Genomic DNA, 27,510 nt, shown 5'->3' with positions numbered 1-27,510 from the left:
TCCTTTTGCAAATTGCTACAGTCTTCTGGCATTGCTAGCTTCTTATAGACAGCTATATCACACACGAACAGCCTTGTGGAGCTTTTGACATTTCCAATTAACTCATTTATGTATACTGTAAGAAGTAACAGCCCTATCACACTTCCTTGAGTTAATGCTGAAATTACCATTACATATGTCGATTTTGTTCTGTTTAAGAGTGATGTGTCAAATTCAAGCTGCAAAGATACCTTGAATCCACTTGCAAATTTGGTCAGATATTCGGTACTCTTATTTGTTTCACTAAATGCAAGTATGGGACAATGTCAAATGCCTTCCTGAAGTGAAGGGACATGGAATTAACCTGAGTGCCTATGTCTACAGCACTGTGGATCTCTTGTTGGAACAGGGTGAGCAGAGTTTCACAAGTTCCCCGTTTACGGAGCCCACATTGATTTTTGTGGAGATTTTTGCTCTCCAAAATTGCTGCAATTCATGAGAACAAAACATGTTCCATTACTCTACAACAGATTGACACCAGTGATACAAGCCTGTAATTATGTGCATCTGTCCTACAAACCTTCCTTGAAAACTGGAATGACCTTCACTTTTTTCCAGTCTGTAGATACCCTTCATTGCTCCTGTGACCTATGATAAACTTTTGTTAGAAGGGGAGCAAATTTTTTCACATAATCTCTGTACAATCTTACAGGATCTCATATGATCCTGGCATCTTTCCACTACTGAGCAGTTGTAGTTGCTTTTCTATTCTACAATCACTTATCTCAATATCTGCATTTTGACATTCATAAAAACATTGAAAGGAGGGACTATATTGTGATTTTCCAGGGTGAAGTAATTTTGGAAGACTGAATTCATTGTATTGGCTGTCTCTCTTTCGTCTTCCATTTCGATGCAAGTAAGGTCACTGAATAGACTGAGTGGCTGAATAGATGTTTTGAAACTGCTTACTGATTTTATATAAGGCCAAAACCTGTTATGGTTTTTTGTCAGATCAGTTGCAAAATTTTACTTTTAAAGTCATTGAATGCTTCTCTCATTGCTCTCCTTACACTTATTTTCATTTTGTTCAGCTATTGTTTGTCAGATAGATTTTGGCTTCTCTTAAATCTGTAATGAAATTCTCTTTGTCTACGTAGCAACTTTCTAATAGCACTAATAAACCATGGTGGATCTTTCCACCCCTAAAGACCTTGCCTGGAACATTCTCATCTTAAGTACATTGAATGATGCTTTTGAATTTTTCCATTTGTGCTCCCCATTTTCGTCTTCAGCACTGAATATTTGATGTTGACTACTCAGATACTCACCACTTTCTATTCTGACTCTCTTGCTAAACAAAAATATCTCTTGCCTTTTTTAACATTCTTTTTAATACCTGCAGTCACGGATGCTATCACTGCCTTATGGTCACTAATACCTTCTTTTATATTAACTGATTTGAAAAGTTCAGGTCTCTTTGTTGCAAGGGGGTCTAAGGTATTACCTTCACAAGGGTGGCTAGCTGTCTGGTCAAAGTAATTTGTGGACAATACATTCAGAATAATGTAACATGAATACCTGTCTCTGGCACCAGTTTTGATATCCTGACTTTATAAATCTGTACCAGGCAAGTTCAAGTCACCCCCTATTATAATAGCAAGATCAGGAAACTTTTTCACAAAATTCTGCAATTTCTCTCTGAATCATTCTACCACTACAGCTCCCGACACATGCATTCTTTAAAAGCACCCGATTACCATTTTGTACCTACCTTTAATGCCACACTTCACCCAGATTAATTCCCATTCGGAATCCATAATACTGTAACCAAGTATCAAATGCTGTACTGCTATAAATATACCACCACTTTCGCTGTCTAACCTATCCTTACAATAAATATTCCATTTAGAATTTAAGATTTCACTGCTATTTACTTCTTGTTTCTAACTTATACTTACAATAAATATTCCATTCTGAATTTAGAATTACATTGCTATTTATTTCCAGTTTCTCCCAACTTGCTATTCCTAACACTATAGTGGCATTATTGCCTTTAACAAGTGACTCTAATTCTGGGACCTAATGGATGCTCTTGCAGTTTACTAATATCATATTAACCTTTCTATTTCTGTTCCATAAGGACAAGCATTCTCTAATAGTAATGCAGCTGATTTATCTTCGATTCCAGTGGGCAGTTCATCTCTGATCCCAAGGGGATAATCCTCTAACATTAAAAACCCATGTGCATGCCATAAGTAATCTGCTACCCTGGTAGCTGCTTCCTGTGTGTAGTACAAGCCTGACCTATTAGAGAAACCTTACAATTCTCCATCTGGTAGCAAAGAATGAGAAATTCATGCCCAATACTGTCGCTAAACTGTACCTGTATGAACCTCTGGTTAGATCTTTCATTCTGCTCCAAACCAGAGGACTGCGATTGATTCTGGATACAATGCTACAAATAGCGAGCTTAGCTTGCACGCCATTTGTGGTGCTAGCTGCCTTCACCGTATCAGCCATTTGCTGAAAGGAACCAATAGTGGCCTCAGAACCCATCCAACAGGCATCATTCCTGCTGACGTGCCACTATTTGCAGAAGGTTACACCCAGTGTGCTTGGTAGCCCACCACCAGCCTCCCTCGAGTCGCAGATGAAGCTGCCATCCACCCGGCAAACATATCAAGTGTAACCTTGCATCCTTTCCCAATCTGCCTACTAGTTCCCAGAGAAGTTCCATAACTTGCTTAGAATTGGAGCTCTCAGTGACTGGCATACCCGCATTCCGCACTTGTCCAGACTTAGCAGGAACATTGGCTTCTGTACCAACAGGAGAAGCATCCCGCGTTGGCTCAGAAGTGTTGTCAATGGTGGGTAGGATCTTGTACCTGTTGCTAGGGCCTAAGGAGCCAGCTGTGTGGCCTATTTCCACTTTCATATTCTGTTCACAGAACATGAACCCACCACTGTCTGCCACACACTCTTGAATATAGACAGACTGGCCATTTGTTGCATATCAGGAGACACAGCAACAACAGGGTTAACAGCGATTTCCAATGACACCAAAGATGTCACAGACCTTACCACTGGTGCCCCAACGTCACTGCAGCTCTGAATGGAAGCCTGAAGCCTGTTGCCCATCGCCAATGCAGCTTTCATCTATTTATGCTCAGTGGCGAGCTCTCCTCATGTCTGCACACAACTATCACAGTCCCTATCCATATCATACTATGTATACAATCTCAAAATATAAATAAAGAAATCAGGACTAATTGAGAAAGAACAAATAGACCCCTGCAGCAGATGAACCCAATTGGTACTGAGAGAAGAATATAAATATATACGAGAAATATAAACGAGAAGAATAAACCAACACCAAAATCTACTCTGCAGAGTTCCCACAGTGACCTAAGACCATGAGATTCACAGGCTCTTAAAAAAAGCAATAAATTGCACTACTAAAATCATACGCATGAGCAGTTACTTTATTTAGAAACTCCGCTCAGTTGGAAGCTACTGCAGGAAATAAAGCTTTAATTGTAAATAAATACTAGACAATCAGATAAAAATACAGATAATATTCACTTCATGACAGAAGCTCTGGGGGACAGGAGTTTGTGAGTGACATCACTGAATAAAACTAAAAAAGTGTACTAACATAAACTGATGCATGTCCACTGCTGGATTCTCCTCCTGCCTGGGTAGCTGGACCTCTGTGTTATTCAGTTTTGTTATTTACTGTGAGGTGGTTTTCTAGTGTTAATATTGCTTGTTGCAAATCTTGAATGCTTTATACAAACCAGACATCAAGAGTAGTGTCTCATCTGAACTTCATATTATTACCGTTTTGTGATTTATTTCTAGCAGTTTGTTTGATTCAATGTGCAAGGTTGGTTGCTTGCTTCTCATTTTAGAAAGCTATCTTAAAATAGAGCTTGTAGAAGTGACTAGGGATTGTGATCATTCTGGAGACTTGGTAGACGAATTATTGACTGCAAACAGTTGGTAACTGTGTTGGAAATTGGTGATTGGCTGTGTATGACCACTAATCCTTAATGATCATCTAGCAGGTAGGTTGGCAGATTGTACCCAGTTCAGAGCTGTTTTGCGAGACAAATTATATGTGAGGAAGCAATAGTTCTAAGGAATTGACATTTGATAGTAACTACCAGTGATGGTTTTGTCTCAGTCTGTTTCTTGACTTAATAGGTATGGTGAGTTCTAATACACTGAAGATACATGTGAAACATAATGCAGTGTCTTCAGACATTGTTTTATTCAGAACAAACTTGCATTTTCATCTGTAGAACAATTCAGAGAGAAGCTGTTGCATAACTAATTAACATACAAGCACATACTGGAAAGTTTGTTTGGTAACCAAGTGTGCAAAAAAAAAAAAAAAAAAAAAAACCCACAGACATTAATAGTCACAGAACTTTGCAAGGAGAAACCAGTCACAGTGCTCCTGGCAGCCAGTGTGTGAACCCTGTTCACAGCTCATAGAGCAAATCAGCTATCCACCTGATGTCACTGTGGTTTGCTGCATGTCTTTACACCAGCCCCCATGGCGAAACTGGAGCATCGTCCTCAATTTGTGCCAGAAGCATCACCCAGAAATCACACGAGAAAGTGTTCATGCCAACCAGAATACATATGGGGTGGTGGTTGAGCCAACAATGATTCCAATGGAGGTTGTTGAATTTTAGGCATATGCTGCAACTCGTTGTGTTGGAAATTTGGCTGTGATGTTTCTTGCAAAATGAAAGCTGGCTCACTCTATCAATTGAGACAGTGTTATGCGTGGCCATTGATGAGAATGTCCAATGTTCTTTCGCTTCTGTGAAGGATATGATGCAGACCAATATACAGAGGTGTCAGTGCAGGTTTCACCCCATCTCTGTGCAATATTACATGCATACAGGATTGCAACTTGTGATGCAAAAAGTTTTGTGCAGTTCCACAATGTGATGCTTGACATGGCTGGATTTGTGATAATCATTCTCTTAAGTGAGTAATGAAATGTGATTCATTCATCCATCATGAAAGCACGTGGGTCAATGAATTCACCAGGTAGCTGTAGAACTTTTCCACATACTGACTCAGCCAGCAAAGAGTCCAGGTCAGACTTGCAAATGTTACGTAGGCTGAGTAAGATTAATGGTAACACTGATGTCCATTTTGACTCAAGCCACATTAATGTGATTTTAAGGACCAGTGCTAGCATTCAAACACTCTGCAAAATTTGCTCAGCTGGGCAACCAAAGCTTGATACCTATTGTGACATAGAGGCAGTAGTCAGCATCTTCGGTGAAATGTTGTCCACTGGGATGGCCTCTAGCCATCCAGTAAAATGACCAGTCACTGTAGAAAGATTTTGTTGTCTGTCTAAAGGGGGCTAATGAACATGTGCAAATTGTGCTGTTGAGTATTGAACATCTCGCACTGGGGCGTGGATATGGTGAGAAATCTTGCTTCACTGCATTGTGAGCGCACACGAGCCGAGGTTCAACAATCTTTTGTGTTCTGAGCCATATGAAATGGCTAGTTATTAGTTTAATTGTTGCTCTGACACTGGGGTGACATAAGTTGCATAAGCTTTCAAAAGCACATTTATGGAACGGGGAAGGTATGAACAGATGAGTTCTACCATTTGAAACCTAACAGTGTAGTTGTCATTTGCACCCAAAAAGTTGGTAAGACTCAGTTGAAAGGAAGACCAGATGCAGTGTCTGTTAAAAATCACTGTAACTGGTCAGATTCATGTGTCTTGGTTAGCTGTGTGAAGTCAACTGCCTCCATGATACTGTTCATATGGGAAGGGCAGTCCACCACTACGTCATCAATCCATGATATATGTTGCACGTCAGTGCTGATTGTGCGATGAACTCCAATTTATCGTATTGTCATGGTGAACACTTGTCATTATCTTGCGAAAAGGTGTAGATGAGGGGTTTGTGGCCTGTATAAATTGCAAATTCCCTTGGCTCCAGCTGTCTAAGAAAATATTTATGGACTTGTGCACTGCGAATAATTCACAGTCATATGTGCTCCATTTTTGTTGTGTTGGGAGAGTTTATGAGAGTAGAACATGAGAGGCTGCCAGGCATTGTTTGCATATTGTTGTAATGCAGTGCTGATTGCAGTGTGGCTGTTGTCCACTACAAGTGCAAGAGGTGCTTCTGATGCCAGATGAGCAAGAAGTGCTGTTTTTACTATGTTTGTTTAGCTGATTTAAAAGTGGCATTCATTGTGTCTGTTCACTGTATTGATGTTCTTCCATTTACTTTAGGACCAGATGATGCCTTGATAAGAGGCACCTGAAGTTCTGCTGAATGAGGTAGATGGGACCAATAAAAATTGAGAATTGCTGAACATTTCTCAGTTCTTGAGTTGTCTCTGGTCGTGGCATACTTGATGTGGCTTCAGCTTTTTCTGGTGATATTAAGTGGCCAGCAAAGCTGATCTTTGTCTACCCAAAACAAACTTTGCAGTTGCATGTGTGGTTCTCGGGCGAGACGTCGGATGTCATAGTGAAAACTCCACATTATTTCGTCAGCGCAACTGGCCGACATCTTCAGGTGCGACGAACACACTGCTAAGGCAGCACCAGGGCCCCCTATTTATGCCAGTTTTAGGCAGGAAGTGCGCATGCGTGGAGGCCGCCAGCAAAACTCAGAGCTCTCTTGGGCTCATCTAAGGACAGCCTTGGCCTAAGAAGACCCGGTGTTTACGAGATTCCTTGTAGCTGCGGCATGTCGTACATCGGACAAACTTGTCGCACTGTAGAAGAGAGATGCACCGAACACCGACACTACACTCGTCTGGAGCAACCAGAAAAGTCTGCAGTGGCCGAGCATTGTCTCAGTACAGGACATTCTATGAATTATCAACATACAAAAATTCTCGCATCGACGAGTTCGTACTGGGACAGTGTTATTAAGGAAGCAGTGGAAATACGTAGCTCGACGAATCTTGTAAACAGAGACACGGGCTTTCAGCTTAGTTCAGCATGGGATCCTGCACTGGCCATATTGAAGTCGCTTCGAGCAGAGAGGAATACTATTGGTCATAAGACGGACGACGATTCGCCAGCAACATAAATATTCTGTTGACAACGGGAGGATAATCAAGGCGCCTACGTGGACGTGCAGTTTTGTGTGCGGCTTCCAACAGAGGTCGCTGGGGCGGCCGATGGCAGCACAGAGTAACAGCGGCAGCCTCCACCCTTGCGGCTTCCGACAGAGGTCGCTGGGGCTGCCGATGGCAGTGCAGAGCAGCGGCGGCAGCCTCCGCGCGTGCGCCGAAGTATTTGGTCCTTCATCGTGTAGGTGGCGTTACTGTCCTTCCAGCTATCAGTTGATATCGTCGCTATTGGCCATCGAATTTGGCACCTCCACGCATGCGCACTTCCTGCCTAAAACTGGCATAAATAGGGAGCCCTGGTGCTGCCTTAGCAGTGTGTTCGTCGCACCTGAAGATGTCGGCCAGTTGCGCTGACGAAATATTGTGGAGTTTTCACTATGACATCCGACGTCTCGCCCGAGAACCATACATGCAACATGTCCGTCGGGAAAGCCTCAAGCAACACAAACTTTGCAGTGTTTAACATGACACTGTATTTGTCTAGGCATCAAAAAACCTCAAGTAAATGCTGTCCATATTCCTCCGCTGTTACCGAAAAAAGCGAGGACATCATCAAGATGTGAAAAACAAAACAACAACCCTTGCAGCACCGTACCATGTCTGGGCTGCAGTTCTGAATTCAAATGTCGTGAATTAGCTTTCAAAGAGGCCAAATGGATTGATGATAACCATTTTCAGTATATCTTTCTCAGCTACAGTAATTTGAGCACAGGATTTTGCACAATCTAACATCCTAAACACTGTTGTGCCCTGTAGTGCAGATTTATAGTCTCTCAATAATGGTACAGATAATGATTTGGTTTTGTCCTAGCGTTAAGGGCACAAAAATCCCCGCATAGATAGATGCACCACTCTTCTTCAGGACCAAACGTATAGGCGATTATCATGGGCTGCTGGGTGGATGGATGATGCCTTTTTTCAACATGGAATTAAATTTGGCCTTTGCAACAGCATAGCAGCCTGTAGCAAGTCGTCTAGGTCTACGTGAAATTGGTGGGCCTGCAATAGTATTAATATAACATATGGTGCCGTGATGTACCTGTTTTGTGGTGCCTGGAGGACACACGATATCTGGGAGCAACCCCAATAACTCAACGTTATCTACTGCCTGTTGACCAGATCAGGTTGTTGTTGTGTACCACTGTGCTGTGTTGAAACCTGTCGGCAGAAAGGCAAGTGATGCTGTCGAGGTGTGCATTGACCCTGTCTGGCAGTAGGCAATAGTGTGCTAAAATGTCGGCCCCGACAACTGGTTCTGTCACATCTGCCACAGCAAAATTCCACAGAGCTCATGTCATAGTCCCATGCATTGTGTTCCCTAAGTCAAGGTGGATGAGTTGTTAGCCAGAGAAAGTAATTCCATGTGTTCCGTTCCATATGTTGTGAATGTGTCGCATTCCATAAGTTGTGATGGGTGAACTGTTTCCCGCAGAAATATGTAACCAGCTCCATGGCCGATACTTGTGTAACAGGGTTCAGGGCAAAATACATAGATCAAAATCATTGTCCACTAAAAATTTTTATCCCATGTTGCAATCTGTTATGAAGAGGCACAGATACAGTGACTGACAATCGGGTATGCCTACTTCACACAGTCATTTCGATTCCGAAAAGAACACAGCGAAGTGCACTTCTGCACTCGGTGGTCTTCGAACTTTTAGTGATACCAGCAATTGTGTAGTTGGATTGTGTCATTTGCTGCTGAGAAGTTCATGGAGGAATGGCTTCTTGATCATTTACAGAAACATACCCATTCAGAGAGTAGTTCACTGATCTGTTTACTTAGTGTGTCAGCGTTGTTTGTGACGCTTTTCTAATCTTAACAGCAAGTTGAAAAAGAGAGAGGGGGGAGATGTATATGTACGTATGAAAAACCCCTTTCCTCAAAAATGTTTCTCTCTTTCATAACTCCTCTGTGTTACCATAGATGACATGTCACTGATCTCATTTGTACTAAGATTGCAGTACATGCAAGGTGCCTGTTTGTTTTCACTGCCATGAGTGGAATGAATAAGTTCCAGTAAATGTTCACCAATCTGCAGTCTTCTGTAGTTGTTGTCTCCTGCGTAGAAAACAGCACATAGGTCGTGAATCCCTTATCTTGAGGCTGTAAGAAACTCTTAGTGAGAAACTGTTATTTTAAAAATAATTAAATTTCCAATCAGTTTGTTTATACAGAATCCCACTCGCTTTTTATTGGCAGAACATGAAAAACTGCACAATTACATTCCACTTTAGGGTTGCAAATGATTTCTATTCTTCAACAAATTAATGAACAGCATAATTCCTTAATTAGTATCACACTGTCCTCAACTATATTTTGAAATAGCCATACATTACTAATAAAATCTTCACTAACACCGACTGCAGCAGACAACATGTCTGTCCTCTGTCACTTCCCAACCAGCTGTGATCTTACAGCTGAACCGCTTTGCCCACCGTCCAAGTTAGGCGCAATCCGAAGATCACCAAAGTGCTTTGCCTGCCTTTTCATTTAGCAGTTGTTTATTATCCTGCTGGTTATTAATACTTGTGGAATAATGGAATGATAGCACGCTATCGAGAGAGGCTTTAAATATGAAATGCAAGTAAATTTTGCTGTTTAGTTTGTCTAATATTAACAATAGAAGATTGTCATTTTGGTGTGCAACTTCTGAATACAGCAACCAATTGCAGAGAAGGACCTCAAATTAGGTGGCCTTTCTCACAATACCAGTACCTAACAAACCATCTGTCATCATTATTACGTCATCTTGCAAGTGCTGCTTTCTCAACTGCTCTATGAAGAGCTTCTTATACATGAATATGATGGTTGCAAATCCAGAAATATTACAGTGTGCACATACCCCTATTGATGTACTGTGGCCTGCTGTTTCAAGTGAAGTGCAGCTCAGGACAATTGTGTCCTGAATCCTGTCTGCCAGGTCCACTATGATGTCAAGCGACATTTCTGTTTGGGAAGCTATAATGCCTTTAGCTGTGCTGCAAGGAGACTTCTCCATAATGTGTGTAACAATATATCTGGCACCATTCACACTCCGACTTTGCTTCATAAATGGCAGAGGTACTGGGATGGTTTTCTGTCTCCAGTGTCTTCCTGTGTCAGTACCTGTCTCATTCGTTCTTCTTGCAAAGCTACAAATTAACTCAGTCTTGAGCTTTGTATATGCTTTTCTATCTGGAGGTGAAGTTATTATGTCTTGCACCTCTGCTGCTTAATGGTGATCTAATTGGCTGAACATCAGTGTGAATTTGGTAGAGTCCGTAGCCACTCCAGTGCCAGAAAACTTTCCTCTGCCTGTGAAAACTGTAACACCGGGTTGTGTGACAAAAACGGAGGTAGCCACACTGCAAATCTGGATAAGCCGGTGCACCTTCCATCTCACATTTTTCTTTTTCTCGAAATTTCGACATGATACTTCTGTATTGCTGACTTTATTTCCTCTTGCTGTATCACGTCAGGGTCACCACTGTCACAGTCCGTTGCTTGACATACGAAATCAGTAGGTCCGCTTATTTCTAATATGACGAGGACAGATGTGAAACATAATACAGTATCATGTGACACTGTTTTATTCATAACTTTCATGTACATTCATATGTAGAACAACTCAGAGAGAAGCTGTTGCCTAACTAATTAACATACAAGCGCATACCATCGTGTTTGTTTGGTAACCAAGTTAAATTAAAATACAGATATTAATAATGACAGAACTTGGCACTGTAGCAAGGAGAAACCGATCATAGCACTCCTGGTGGCCATGGCATGAACCATGTTGACAGGTTGTCAAACGAGTCAGATGCCCACCTGATCTTGCTGTGATATGCTGTGTGTCACTACAGGTTCACTGCTGGAACAATGGCTTCTCCTTAGTTAATATCGAGGCATTCACAGAGTGGAAAGGAGAAGTTATTAATTGTATTAGATGCTTGATGACTCTTCTTTAGGAAATTGCATTTGGGAGGGGGGGGGAAGTATCCAGTGTATGAGCAGTGCGCCTCCCAAGGGTACGTGTTCTCCAAAAGAAAAGGGTCACCCTGTGACCGATTGAGAGCTTTGTATGTCATCAGCTGCAAATCATTGTCCACATTGGCATTAATGCTGTTTATGATCTGGAATCTGTGACTACTTCAGTTCTCTCCAGAGGCTAGCAGAATTGGTAAAGATAGACAGCTTCACATGTAATTCTCAGAACAACTGATGATTTACTGTGTTATTATCATGAGTAGGAGGAGTGGAGAGTAAATGTGTGATTTTGTCAAAAGAATATTGAGCAGGAGGTTGCTACTTAAAAGGCCATGTGAGACTACTTAACACTAGTTATTTGACCATAGAAACTACCATCACATTGCTAATTCTGAATTTGAGGATTGTGTTAAGAGCGGTAATTCTATAAATTATTATTATTATTATTATTATTATACTCATGCCAGAATTTGTTATATGTTAATTGGATGTCACTTAGCCGGCCGAAGTGGCCGTGCGGTTAAAGGCGCTGCAGTCTGGAACCGCAAAACCGCTACGGTCGCAGGTTCGAATCCTGCCTCGGGCATGGATGTTTGTGATGTTCTTAGGTTAGTTAGGTTTAACTAGTTCTAAGTTCTAGGGGACTAATGACCTCAGCAGTTGAGTCCCATAGTGCTCAGAGCCATTTGAACCATTTTTTTTTTTTTTTATGTCACTTAATCACACAAATCTTTATGACTCAATTTTCATAGTTTCCCTTCAGCTCTCGTATTTTCACTGTGTATTCTGTTTCTTTCTTCAGTCTTCTGTATTCCTTTTTTCTTTGCAGTTTTGCTCTCCAACTAGCCAAAACTTCTGAGGAGTTCGTGTGGGCTCTTTTTAGATCTTTTTTGACATATTTAATCTGTGGTATAGTTTTCAGTTGCTTCATGAATGTTAAAAGGTTGTGGATAAGTCTATGAATGTGTAATCTTATTTTTTAAATGTCTCCTGTGAGGTTTGATAATTTTTCTATTATATTCCAGGATTTTAGTTTGTATCCATCTCCCATTCTGTTAGACTGATTTAATTTAATATACAATTGAATTATTATGTGAGTATTTTTTTTTTTTTTTTTTTTTTGAGACGCACATTGTGAGACAATAATAATATTTTGTTTCCATTATACTATCAAATCTGACAATGCTTCGCAATTGCTAAACTGTTTTGGAATGGTGTACACATCCTAATGTCCTTCTCCCCTCCTCTCCCTGTCCATCTCCTCCTCCTGTCATCGTACATTTTTCCTCCTCTTTCTGCCTTGTTTGGCCATCTCCTCCTCCTCCTCCTCCTCCCCCCTCCCTCCCTTTCTGACTGTCCATCTCGTACCTCCCTCCCCCCCCCCCCCCCAACTCCCCCAAATCTCTCTATATCTCCTGCAGGTGTCAACCCTTTGACGGGTAATTTTACTGGACCAGTTTCCTAGATGGTGCATGGAGTAGGTATTGGGTACCCCAGGCTTGACAGACTGATCGATCTCTGACTGACAGGAAACTCTTTTTGCACAATGGCTGTTTAGTTTTTGTAGGCAACCCAGAACAAACGAAGGCCTTTCCATCTTGAACTGAAACTGAGTCATTCATGAAACACACACATACACTCGGCCAACTGTGAATATGATAGTAGGGAGCCTTACGTCAGTATGTCATTATGTGTGGAACAAATCAGTCTTAAAAATTTATTTTGATTACATTTTTTACGGCTCACTGCATGCTGAAAATAGAACAATTTAATTATTTTTAGGTCATTAGGCACAATAGCAATACATTTCTGTGCTTAGGATTGTAGTTTATTGTATCAAATATTTTAGAATGATTCAAGAATGGCCTGAATTTCATTATGGTTGGTGGCACTCAAGACTATCTTAAAAAATTCAGAGATCGCAACTTTAGTTGGCATTTCCTTCCTAGATCATTTTGTACTTTTTTAAGATGTTAGTTACATGAGCCAGATGGTGGTGGTGGTGGTGGTGGTGGTGGTGGTGATAGTACACTTTCAAGTTTTGTATATCAGATGCTTACCTTTGTTGTCTGCTACTTTAGTTGCGTTGGAAGTATTCCTGTTTCTCACATCTTTTACTGTTAAAAGGTGTAAAAATTGCAACTGTTGTTGAAGGGAATCTACACTTTCTGTTATCAGCCATAGTACTTTGAACAAATACAACACTATTTAGGCAAAGCTTTCCATACTGCTTGCTTGACTGAGTACTTGAAACTATGTATATATTAGTAATATCATAATACTTGCAATGGAAGCTTCTGCTGTTGATTAACTTATTATGTGAAAGATGACGACACTCAGTCGCAGGCAGACACAGTAGGAAGGCTGCTACACATTTGAGCTTTCAGCCAAAAGGCTACCTCCTAAAGTAGAAAGCAGACACACACACACACACACACACACACACACACACACACACATGAACAAACATGCGAGTATGCGAGTAGTGCGACCACTGTCTCTGGCTGCTGACACTGGACTGCATACGGTAGCTGTACCTGATGGGAGAAGTGATCCATGGGTGGTGGAGGTAATGAGGAGGCTGGGATGGCAGGTTAGGGGCAGGGGAAAGTGTAGTGCTGTTTGTGGAGGCATGCAGGGACATGGTGGGGGCAAGGTAGAGGTGCTTGGTGTAGTCAGGAGGTTTGAAGGGGTTGAGGGGGGGGGGGGGGGGTAGTGAAAAAGGAGAGAAGTAGAGGAGGGAGAAAAAGCTAGTGGGTGCATCAGTGGAATAGAAGGCTGTATAGTGCCGGAGGGGAGAAGGGAAGGGCATAGGTGGCTGAAGAACAGGGACTAGCAAATATTGAATTGTGCAGGTGTTAACTCTCCCTGCATATACCTATGTTCACATAATCCCTGTCCTCCCCCCTACCCATCCTCAACCTTTGCTAGTCTCTGTCGTTCACCCACCTATCCCTCTCCCTGCTCTCACTCTCACTCTAGCACTGCACAGTTTTCTGTTCCACTAATACATCCACTAGTCTTTTTCCTCTAGCCTATTTCTCTCCTTTTCCACTCCCCCACCCCCTCTCAGACCTGCTGATTGCATCTACAACCCAGTCATGTCCCCACTGTGTCCCTGCATGCTCCCACAAGTAGAACTACACCCCTCTCCAGCCCTAGCCTGCTATCCCTTCCTTTCCCCGATGCACTCTCTTCCGTATCCACACCACCCACAGACTGCTTCTCCCATTAGTGCAGTTCGCTGCACACAGCCCAGCCTCAGTGGCAATAGATGGTGGACGTGTGTGTGTGTGTGTGTGTGTGTGTGTGTGTGTGTGTGTGTCCTACTTTAAAAGAAAGCCTTTTAGCCAAAAGCTCAAATGTATAGCAGTTTTTTGTTGTGCCTGTCTACAACTCAATATCTTCTCTTTACGTAGAGTAGCAAGCTATTGTTTTCAGTTTGCTATTATTCAGTCTTGTATGAATGTATTATTCTTGTAAGAATATCAAGAGCTCAGATGGAAACCCAGTTCTAAGCAAAGAAGGGAAAGCAGAAAGGTGGAAGGAGTATATAGAGGATCTATACAAGGGCGATGTACTTGAGGACAATATTATGGAAATGGAAGAGGATGTAGATGAAGATGAAATGGGAGATACGATACTGCGTGAAGAGTTTGACAGAGCTCTGAAAGACATGAGTCGAAACAAGGCCCCGGGAGTAGACAACATTCCATTGGAACTACTGACAGCCTTGGGAGAGCCAGTCCTGACAAAACTCTACCATCTGGTGAGCAAGATGTATGAAACAGGCGAAATACCCTCAGACTTCAAGAAGAATATAATAATTCCAATCCCAAAGAAAGCAGGTGTTGACAGATGTGAAAATTACCGAACAATCAGTTTAATAAGCCACAGCTGCAAAATACTAACACGAATTCTTTACAGGCGACTGGAAAAACTAGTAGAAGCCGACCTCGGGGAAGATCAGTTTGGATTCCGTAGAAACACTGGAACACGTGAGGCAATACTGACCTTACAACGTATCTTAGAAGAAAGATTAAGGAAAGGCAAACCTACGTTTCTAGCATTTGTAGACTTAGAGAAAGCTTTTGACAATGTTGACTGGAATACTCTCTTTCAAACTCTAAAAGTGGCAGGGGTAAAATACAGGGAGCGGCAGGTTATTTACAATTTGTACAGAAACCAGATGGCAGTTATAAGAGTCGAGGGACATGAAAGGGAAGCTGTGGTTGGGAAGGGAGTGAGACAGGGTTGTAGCCTCTCCCCGATGTTATTCAATCTGTATATTGAGCAAGCAGCAAAGGAAACAAAAGAAAAATTGTTCGCCGATGACATTGTGATTCTGTCAGAGACAGCAAAGGACTTGGAAGAGCAGTTGAATGGAATGGACAGTGTCTTGAAAGGAGGATATAAGATGAACATCAACAAAAGCAAAACGAGGATAATGGAATGTAGTCGAATTAAGTCAGGTGATGCTGAGGGAATAAGATTAGGAAATGAGACACAAAGTAGTAAAGGAATTTTGCTACTTGGGGAGCAAAATAACTGATGATGGTCGAAGTAGAGAGGATCTAAAATGTAGACTGGCAATGGCAAGGAAAGCGTTTCTGAAGAAAAGAAATTTGTTAACATCGAGTATAGATTTAAGTGTCAGGAAGTCATTTCTGAAAGTATTTGTATGGAGTGTGGCCATGTATGAAAGTGAAACATGGATGATAAATAGTTTGGACAAGAAGTGATTATAAGCTTTCGAAATGTGGTGCTACAGAAGAATGCTGAAGATTAGATGGGTAGATCACATAACTAATGAGGAGGTATTGAATAGAATTGGGGAGAAGAGGAGTTTGTGGCACAACCTGACCAGAAGAAGAGATCGGTTGGTAGGACATGTTCTGAGGCATCAAGGGATCACCAATTTAGTATTGGAGGGCAGCGTGGAGGGTAAAAATCGTAGAGGGAGACCAAGAGATGAATACACTAAGCAGATTCAGAAGGATGTAGGTTGCAGTAGGTACTGGGAGATGAAGAGGCTTGCACAGGATAGAGTAGCATGGAGAGCTGCATCAAACCAGTCTCAGGACTGAAGACCACAACAACAACAACATTATTCAGTCATGGATTTTCCATTGTTTTATTATGTGAAAACACTCTTTTGTTAATGTAATATTAATATACATATACTAATGTGTTCTCTTAAATTCTGTAGTTGTGAGTTTTAACTAAAGTTTTTAATGTAGTCACATGTGTATAAAATCAAATAAACAATAATGTGAGAGAGGTAACCTTAACTTTCCTACAAATGTTTCTTTGCAGGAATAATCTGACAATTTTAGAGGTGCTTCGGATATCTGGTAGAGCGACACAAGCACAGTTCAAATTTGGTAATAGGAAACCAGGTTCAGATGAGCCCCTTATGTTTGAACTGTCAAAAAAACATCTCAGAGATTGTGAAAGTGAGTGCAACTGGCAGTGATATGTAGTGCAAGGAAGTTTTTGATTATGTACAGATATATTAAATTCATTTTGATAGACTAGTGTTTAACATATTGAACATATTTGTATTCCTAACATATTATGCATTTTGGATGGGTTTCTTATTTCAGGAGAAAAGAACCGCAGATTTCCAGCACCAAATTTAACTGTAAAAAGATCATTCACGGCAAGAAATACTGGTGAACTTCCCATATACATCAGTGGCTTTAGAATTAATGGGCTTCCATGTGAAGGATACGGATTTCGAATTCTAAATTGTGCTGCCTTCCATCTGCAGCCCAATGGAACACGCAAAATTGATATAGCCTTTACACCAGACTTCACACTTGCGCGAGTGCATAGAATACTAGGCATAGACACAAGTCTTGGCATTTCAGTCAATTATTCACTTATAGCAACAATACCTCCATACTTTCTTGCTACTTGCTCAAGTGTTCTTGGAAGGCCAACATGGGAACCATTAGTTTATTATACTGCAGTCAGTTTCATGGTATTTCTTTTGCTGTGTGTACTGACAGCAGCATACTTAGAATCGGATCGTATACTAAAGTGTACTGTTGTTAACATAAAACAAGAAAAAGCTCATAAAAGTTCGTTGGATGCAAGAATACCTACTTCAAGCCCAGCTGAAATGGCTAGCACTAGTGCACAAAAATGTACAGAGAAATCACATAGTAAATTAGATACTGAATGGAATGCTAATAATCCACCATTGGTGCCGTCTCATGAGAAACAAAATACAGACCTACACAGTCCACAACAGTCTCACAACAGTAGTAGTTCAAAATCATATATGTGGAATACATTTGAAGGAAAGCAGAATTCAACCGATGGGCTTCCTAAAGACCACCCGACAGTCATAAAGTATGATGATGTAGATGCGGGATATTCTACCTCATCCACACCACTTCTTTCTGTTAGACACAGGAAAAAACTGTCTAAGAAAAACAGTAATAACAGTGAAGCATCATCATTATCTGAAACAGTGCAAGAAAATGTTTCAGTGAAGAAAGGTTGGAGTAATATGTATATTAGACAAAATACTCCTCCCACTCAAAGTGGAAAATCACGATTAAATCTTGCAGAACCTAAAGTTCCTAATAACAGCACTATACAGGAGCCAGAAATGATTCAGAAGACAAAGAGAACTCTTGAAGTTGTAAAGGAGAATAAAAAATCTACTCGCTTGTTGAAAAAGGGCAGCAAGCTCCCTGTAGAACCAGTAAAGTGCTATGAAGAGGAAACATCGTCCACCACAACGGAGAGCTCAAACAATGAGGAAACTGAGAAGGTGAGTAATAGATTATACATTTTAGCAGCTGATATATATATAGCATAGTTATAAACTACCATATAAAACAATGACACACTATAAAGCATCAGTAAGATTTCCTTCCTTAACCAGTGTGACGTAGTTCTGTTATTTAGGATTTCATTCATGAGCAAAGAACATTTAGAGAGGAATAAATCTTTCACATTGTTGACAGTTCAGATGGCAACAGGCTGTATTGTGTAGTCGAGTTTAAATGGAAAAAACTCCCTCGTAACACAAACCTTTTATTCTCTACATGAGTGCCTTCCAGTAGTTTAAGACTCTTTGACTGTACCATTTTACTTACTTGAACACACAGTTGGAAATATCTTTCCTCATGTAATAAATAACTGTATGTACCATGACTATACCAATTATGTAATGAAATGTTAGTTATGGGCTAAAAGTGAGATCAGTCAGTATTGATATGAAGTGAGATCAGCCAATATTGGAAGGTCGTTTTGTTACTGTATGGGTACATTAAACTTGACAGAATGTTAAAAAGTTGCAATAGGAATGTGCTGGAAATAGGCTCAATGAACATAATTTGCATGGGAACAGTTTGCTATCTCTGATGTGGAAAGCTGTGAATGCACAGGGTCCCCAAAAATTTTAATGTATAAATGGAAAGAGAAACTGACATGCTTCATTCTTGAGTTCATCATACACATGAAGAAAGTACACTAATTGACAACATTGTGAAAAGGGATGAATAATGGGTTTTCCACAGTGCACCTGAATCTGAGCGACAGTTTTTCTCAAGAGCATCACAGCTTCAAATTGGGATTAGGTACTTGGCACTGCAATCAGTGCTGCTGCAAATGCCCAAATATTGCAGTAGATTTAGTGAGTCATGTGACACAAACAAATGGAAATGTTAAAGCACCAAAGAGTTCTTGCATATTTCAGGGATGCAAGACTACAGTATTGTATACACAGTCAGGAGCTTGTATGCTGCAGCTTCTACTCATTCCTATTAAGGTTGTTGTAGGATAATGGTTCCACAGTGACAAAAGAATTAAAAATTAGATTAAAATGTGGCTGTTGTTGCAGAAAGGAGCACTGTATAACAATGGTGCATGAAAGCTATTACCCTGGTCAAATAAACTTTTAGACAGAAACAGAGTTCAAATCTGTGCCTTGTAAATGAGTTTTGAACTTTTCATTGTTTTCCCGTAAGACATATGGCAACTGGGAGAATACTTTATTAACCCTTTTCACTCCAGTGCCGAGTGGCACTCAACATTGCATATTGTCTTCTCCACTCTGATATCGAGCCCTTATTTGGCACAATTTTTTGTATCTCTGATTCTCCACTCTTGAACATGACTGTACTAGGCATCAGTGCTGCACTAAGGAAACTCATGTTAACCCGGTGTTGAATTGTAGCAGTTGTATTGAGAGAGAGAGGATGTAATCATTACGTTCAAATTAGCAGGTGAAAAATGGCAAGTTTTTCATGCACAGTCCTTTGTAACGAAGAGATTGTACAGCTCGTAGAGGAATGTCTAAGTGAAAATGAGAGGAACTTTGATGCTAATGTCAGCGATTTTGATGTTGACAGTGATTCATTTGTATACTGTTGGAGTGAAATGATGGTGGAATCAGTCTACCATGAAGAGTTTTGTAGTCTTATGCGTTATGTAAATGAATTTGAGTAAAAGAACACTTTGTTGTAATGTATAGCCTAATTAGCATAATAGTTGATCAGTGGCCTCAGTGTTTCCACAAAGATTCTAGTGCAATTCTCTGTGGTGTGTTCACTGCACAGGTGGTGGTGATTTAAATAGAAGGGCATGGAGATACTCTGTGTCTGCATTATAGAGTGGAAAGGGTTAGCAAGACCATGGTCCAGTTTCTCTCCAGCAGAAGAATGAAGCTTGTATACGACATTAAAGTTTCATAAACTTTTTATCTAATAAAACTGTTTGGACATTCCATTGGACAACTTTCATATTTGAGTAAGCTAATGAAATTTCAACTGCAGGCAAAAATATTTTGTTAGGCCTTTGAATATTCATCATGAAATTATGGACCAATGAGGGGTGCACTTGCATCCCCCCCCCCCCCCCCCCCCCACACACACACACACACCAACCATTCAGTTTACATGCATGGCCAGGGGAGGAGTGTGTGTGTGTGTGTGTGTGTGTGTGTGTGTGTGTGTGTGTGTGTGAGACAGAGAGAGAGAGAGAGAGAGAGAGAGATAGGAATGGGATGGAGAGGGGAAAGGTTCCCATTGGTCAGCTACAGTGGAGGGAAAAAGTAGCAGGAAGACTGCGGGAATATGTAAACAGATGGAAACAGAAGAGCAGTGGACAAAATGAACTAATAGATTTGAAGAGACAATGTTTGGAAAAGAAGGATATGTTTAAAGGAGATCCCTCATTGACATCATTCAGACAAGCAATCATGGTCAGAAGGAAGGGGCAGTTGTGGGAATTTCCAAATGGCAGAGGTTGTGAAGCAGCCATTTCTGTTAACTTCTCCCTGTTTTCTGTAGTTTACACTTCTCTGTCACCCAGTCCCACAACAATCATACTTGCCTACAGTCAGGAGACCACAGTGTTTCCTCTAGTCATTCCTGCTTTGCCTCTTTGTACTTTCTGTCAATTTAATTTTTAGATGTCCATATTATCTTTTGCCTGCTTCATTTGCTCCATTTTTATTTTATCTCCTGTCATCAGTAAGGCATCTATACTTTGCAAGTGGAGGGTACATCTGGTGCCACTGTTATTTCTCATCCTTCTGTGGCCCATTTCCAAATGATGCATGGGATGAATGACTGTCAATCAACTTATGTGTGAGCTCTAATTACTCTGATTTTCTTGTTGTGCTCATTGTGTGAGACATATATGGAGGAAATAATATGTTGCCTAACTCTTCATCAGTCATAAGTTCTCAGAATTTCAATAGTAAATGTCTCCGCTATAGATGATGCCTCTCTTGTAGTCTGCCACAGGAATTTACTGATCTGTCTAAAATTATTTTATGCTTACTAAATGATCCCATGATAAAATGTGCCACTTTTTGTTGAATTTTCTCTCTCTCTTTTCTATAAATGCAACTTGGTAAGGACTCTAGAATGATGAACAATACTCAACAATTGGCCACGCGAGTGTTTCATAGGCTCCATATTTCTCAGATGAATTATATTTCCTTAAGATTCTTCCAGTAAATCTCAACTTGACATCTTCTTTTCCAACAGTTAGTTTCATTTGGTCATTCCACTTTAGATCACTCTGGACAGTTAGTTCCAAGTATCTTACAGTTGTTATTTATTCCAGAAATGTATAGCCAACAGTATAATCAAAGAATAATGGATGTCTTTATCTATTTGTGCACAATATATTTATTGATGTATAGGGTTAATTGCCAGTCTGTGCACCAGTTATTTATCCTTTCCAGGTCTTCCTGCAATTCATTACAGTCTTCTGGCCTTCATATCAACAACCTCAAAATCTGCAAACAGCCTCATGAAGGTCCCAATGCTATCCACTGTATCATTTATGTATATATTGTAAACAGTGATTGTTTTGAAACTTCCTGGTAGATTAAAACTGTGTGCCCGACCGAGACTCGAACTCGGGACCTTTGCCTTTCGCGGGCAAGTGCTCTACCATCTGAGCTACCGAAGCACGACTCACGCCCGGTACTCACAGCTTTACTTCTGCCAGTATCTCGTCTCCTACCTTCCAAACTTTACAGAAGCTCTTCTGCGAACCTTTCAGAACTAGCACTCCTGAAAGAAAGGATATAGCGGAGACATGGCTTAGCCACAGCCTGGGGGATGTTTCCAGAATGAGATTTTCACTCTGCAGCGGAGTGTGCGCTGATATGAAACTTCCTGGCAGTTCAAGTCTCGGTCGGGCACACAGTTTTAATCTGCCAGGAAGTTTCATATCAGCGCACACTCCGCTGCAGAGTGAAAATCTCATTCTAGTGATTGTTTTATCAGACTTCTTTGGCATACTCTGGAAATTACATTTACAACTGTTCATCCTGTTTTGTTAAGAGTGACATGTTGTGTTCTATCTGCTAGGAAGTCCTGAATCCAGTATCTTCTGATACTTGGCAGACTCAGATTTTGCTCACTAAACATCTACATGGAACTTTATCAGATGCCTTCTCTAAGTTAAGGAACATGGCATAAACATAAGCTCCTCTCTCTGTCTTCAGCACTCTGGATTTCACGGACTAACAGAGTATTATCTGTTCTGTGAAATCTCTGTTTATGGAATCCATGTTGATTTCATTGAAGACAGTCCTTCAAAAAATCGCAATACAGGTTATCTGAGCTAAGCATATAATAATATAAAATTTAATTACTTGAAAAGTAATTGAGATACTTATTGTCATTATGTTTGTACAAGTATGGTAATTCCAAATGTTTTTCTTTGCATATTTGACACACTTCAATATGTGTACCATTAGTGTTTGCTTTTCGACGTTGTCGGTCAACAAGGTTGAAAAGCACACAAAAAATGCTATACAAAGAATGGAAACAGTTCACAGAAGAAAGATCAATCAACTCAAAAAACTCCAGTCATAACACAATACCTTTACACACAGCCAAGAGAAACACAAACACAAATTCTACCTAATATTAGTGAATCTTACTGACACACAGTTAAACAGTAAAGAAAGACAGCTGTTGGAGAAAGGATTAAGATACAATGTAAATTGAAAAATAGATGAAGATTACTTAGAAAATCTAAATATAGACACAGAAAGTGTTTTGACAAGGGAAGGTAAGCATGAAAACAGCAGGATCAACATTGGACTAACTAGAGAACTAGTAATAAAAGAAAAGAAAAACAGAATATAATAACCAGTATAAAAACACAACACAAAAACAACAAAAACTCAGAATCTGCAATACTCAGAAAACTTAGAACAAAACTTCGAAATGAAAATGTTATCATTTCAAAAGCAGACAAGGGGAACACAGTAGTACTGATAGACAAAGAACAATACATTCAAAATACACAAGAATTCATCTTACAAAATAACATTACCAAATTAAAATCAGACCCAACAAACAGATTCCAGATAAAAGTAAAAAACACTCTGAAAAATATTGACATCGTTCTGGAGAACACAGAGAAAAGACAGTTGACAGAGATCAATCCCACTGCACCTGTCCTCCGAAGCCAACCAAAAATCCACAAACCAAATCTTCGTGTGGGACCAATACTGGAATTCAGAAAATCCCCCACTTACAAGCTTGCAGGATCAACATTAAAATCACTGTCAGATTAAAACTGTGCTCCGGACCGAGACTCGAGCTCGGGACCTTTGCCTTTCCTGGGCAATTGCTCTACCACTGAGCTACCCAAGCACAACACACGACCCGTCCTCACAGCTTCTATTCTGCCAGTACCTCGTCTCCTACTTTCCAAACGAGGTTCTGGCAAAATTGAAGCTGTGAGGGCAGGTTGTGGGTCGTGCTTGGGTAGCTCACTCGTAGAGCACTTGCCTGCGAAAGGCAAAGGTCCCGAGTTTGAGTCTCGGTCTGGCACACAGTTTTAATCTGTCAGGAAGTTTCATATCAGCACACACTCTGTGGCAGAGTGAAAATATCATTGTGTTAAAATTACTGTCTGAAAATTTCGAAGTACAAGAAAAAAGAACCATAAAGACACTACACAGCTAATACAAAAAATAAAACATATAAAAATTGCAGACACAGCAACACTCCTCTCATTTGATATAGAAATCATGTATTCCAACATATCAGTACCGGAAACAGTAGAAATCATTGATAAGAACCTGAAAACTTATAGTCAACTCCCAGGTGAACAGATTAAGGAAATACACACATTAATAAAGCACATAAAAGAACAACATTACTTCCAATTCAATAATGAATTTTATTTACGAGAAGATGGATTACCAATGAGGTCCCCAGATTCAGGAACATTAGCAAATATTTTTTTACACCTCATTGAACAGATCATTTTCACAAAAAAAGTAGCAAAAGAATACAACATATTATATTGGTTCAGGTATATGGATGACACCCTTTGCTTAATAGATGAACCACAAACAAAAATTGAAAAACTACTTACTGACATCAACAAAATAAATAAAAATATAAAATTCACCATTGAAAGAGAACAGAACAACCAAATTAACTTTCTGGATATAACTATCAAAAAATGAAACAATAACAATCAAAAAATAAAGCAATAACAATCAAAAAATAAAACAATAACAATCAAAAAATAAAACAATAAGCATATGTTTGAAATTTACTGTAAACCCATAGCAACAGACATTATCATTCGCCAATCCTCGAACCACCCACAGTCATGAAAGCAAGCAGCACTATGACACATGCTCCATAGACTCAACACAGTGCCACTTTTCAAAGAATGCTACCAAACAGAAGTGAACATAATAATGCAGATAGCATAAAGTAATGGTTGCAATAACAACATAGTAACAAAGCTAAACAAAAAAATTAAAAGTAAAATAAAAGCAGAAAGCACCAAACCACAGACAATAACACAACAGAACCTAAAACAAATATGCAGTCCCATAACAACTACACAGGATAATGAGAAAAAGATGAAAGAAAACACAAGATGGTACACAATGACATACAAGCACAAACTCACCCCTAAAATCACCAACATTTTCAAAAGCCAGGGAATAAACACAGCATACACAACAGACAATTCTATACAAAAATACACCCCAAAACTGACAAAAAACAGAGACATATGCCAGAAAGCAGGTATATATCAACTACAGTGTAACACTTGTGAAGGCAGATACATAGGACAAACAGGTAGAACATTTGATGTCACATACAAAGAACACACGAGAGCCTGGAAATATGGGACAAACCACTCCACTTTTGCAAAACACCAAAGAGAACAAGAACACAAACCAACCACTAGAGAAGATAATATGAAAATAATTAGAATCAACAAATTAAAAACACCTCCTAACACTGCAAGAAAATTACCACATACAGAAAGCCAAAGCAGAAAGGAAAACCCTTTTGAATGGTCAGGTACACATGCCAAGCAATTCATTATTTACACTAATAGATAAAATAATAGAATAATGCTCCCAAAGAGGATTAATATAATAATACCATCCAATATAATAATAATACCACCCAACATCTTTACACTCACTTATCCATGAACCCCTCCAGAGAATACTGAAATGAAAAGTCAAATCAGCTGTCACCAAAGTTTTCAACCACTCACTAACAACTTGTACATTCATATTCAGCACCATACAATTCACTCCCCCCTCCCAAAAAAAAAAAAAAAAAAAAAAAAAAACCCTTCTCCTTCTTCAGCGCTCTCTCTCTCTCTCTCTCTCTCTCTCTCTCTCTCTCTCACACACACACACACACACACACACACACACACACACACACACACTGGTATAAACATCATGAATAGAAGTTAGTCTTGAACATATACTTCATTAGGTTGGCAACAAGTAGGTAAACACACCAAAGAGAAGGAAACACATTATGGAGTTGCAATATTTACATTGTTAAAAGCAGTGTCCGACAAAATAGTTACATTGAGTGGCAAAAGAACAAAAGTACACCACGAAAAAGGAGGAGGAACATGGTGAACAGTATGAAGAAGGTCAGAACGCAAATTTGTGCTTATATGTCAGTAATAAAGTGGTAGTGCGACCTCCAGACCAGATGAGAGGAAACGCAGATCAGCAAATTGTAAGTAATTACTTTTTTACATAAAAAATTATGACATGAACTGTTTAATAATCTAAAAATAACAAAACTGTATCATTATAGATCCCACTGATGATGCCTTAGAACAAGAAAAAGGCAAAACGCATCTGGGATAAATAAATTAAGTGGCAGCAGGAAAAGGCGGTTTTATTTGCAAAACAAACGTACAGATTAATTCAACAGTACCCTCTGGAACTGCATACTTGGCATGCCTTTCATCTTTTCAGCAATTGTAATTGCTGTTCTGTTCCATAACCCCATTATCTGGCAATTTGATATTTATATAAGGATTGAAGAAATGGACTATATTATAGTCCTCTATGTTGAAACAATTTTGTAAGACTGAATTCAGTGTTTGTACTTCTTTGCTGCCAGTATGCTTACTGAGCGACTAAATGCTCAGTTTTGATCTTTGATCCTTATACTAACTATATATGACCAGTACTACTTAGGTGATTTAGGCAGATGAGTTGGCAAAATTTTACTTTTAAATTCATTAAACACTTATTACATCTCTCTTCTTACACTCATTTTGGCTTGTTCAGTTCTTGTTTCTCAGTTAACTTGTGTCTCCACTTCAGGCTGTGATGAAGCTGTCTTTGCTTTTGTAGAAACTTTCTAGCATCGGTACTGAACCACAGTGGGTCTGCAGATAGTGGTGTGGTGTATATTGTATGTGTGTGATTTTTATCCATTTTTGCGTCACATCTTTGTCCTCAGAGCTGAATATTTGATGTTGACTATCCAGATATTGTCCACCACTCGTGGTCTCGTGGTAGCGTTCTCGCTTGCCGAGCACGGGGTCCTGGCTTCGATTCCCGGTGAGGTCAGGTATTTTCACCTGCCCCGAGATGACTGGGGGTGGTGTTGTCATCTTCATCATCATCATTCATCCCCATCACGGATGGAGGAAAGCAACAGCAAACCACCTCCATTAGGACCTTGCCTAGTACAGCAATGCAGGTCTCCTGCATCGTTCCCCTACGCTGTGTCAAGAAGCATGGGATTTCATTTCCATTCAGATATTCTATAATTTTTTTGCTGTCTCTCTAGCTGAGAAAAATATTTTCTTATCTTTCATAACATTCCTTGTAATACTTGCAGTAATTGATGTTGTATCAGCCTTATGATCACTGATATGCTCCTCACATTAACTGATTCAAAAATTTTGATTCTGTTAGTTACTCGGACATCTGGGATATTGGCCTCACAAGTAAAGTAAAGGAACATCAGCATTTCAGTTGGAAGAAGAGATTACTCAACCTATGTTTTGCTCACAGATGCCCAATGATTCTTAAAGGATATGAGGAAGATCTGTAAAATACATATTATATTGTGATTACATATGTGAGACAGAATTGTAATTAAATGGTGAGACTAAACATTTTAGTCTTATTGATTTGGTAACTGTCTGTCATTTACAAAATAAATACTGTTCTTAACATAGCATAGTTTTATGCTTCACATGAGCATGTGCTCAAACTTTTTCCCATCAGCTTCACTGCACACGCATTCGGCCTCTGAGAGATAGATGAAAGATGAGATAGTGGTGCATGCTGTGGTGATTTGTTGGTACATATTTTCAGGCTTTGTTGGGTCTTGATGGTGTAAAACATCTTCAATAGTGTTCCCCTCAGAAAGAAACCAATAGGAATTCAATTGAGGGAACAGATTGACCGTGGCGTTCAGTGCTTTTCACTTCCCAGGGAATTTTTCATTCGGCGTGGTGTTGTAACATGATAAGACAGAGGTTTAGAGCAATCGTGATTGAACCACATACACAGTGTAGTGGTATCTCATTTAGAATAATGTATACAATGTGTAAAAATCATGAATACGTATTTCCATATAACACCCCTGAAATGCACAATGAAATATTGTATT

At 39.9% G+C, this 27,510-nt stretch overlaps 1 protein-coding gene across 3 annotated transcripts in view; it reads left to right on the top strand.

Moving 5' to 3' along the window:
• Positions 1–27,510, top strand: part of LOC124804646 (transmembrane protein 131) — a 382,072-nt gene that overhangs the window by 291,016 nt on the left and 63,546 nt on the right. For all 3 annotated transcript variants that reach the window (XM_047264868.1, XM_047264869.1, XM_047264867.1), the window contains exons 18-19: positions 16,406–16,545; positions 16,696–17,876. In XM_047264868.1, coding sequence (XP_047120824.1) covers positions 16,406–16,545; positions 16,696–17,876 — 1,321 coding nt within the window. The remainder of the gene's footprint in view (positions 1–16,405; positions 16,546–16,695; positions 17,877–27,510) is intronic.

The sequence above is a fragment of the Schistocerca piceifrons genome, chromosome 7 (genome assembly GCF_021461385.2).
Source record: "Schistocerca piceifrons isolate TAMUIC-IGC-003096 chromosome 7, iqSchPice1.1, whole genome shotgun sequence".
NCBI classification, from domain to species: Eukaryota; Metazoa; Arthropoda; class Insecta; order Orthoptera; family Acrididae; genus Schistocerca; species Schistocerca piceifrons.
Note: the sequence above shows the minus strand (reverse complement) of the source record. Positions and strands in the feature narration are given on the sequence as shown.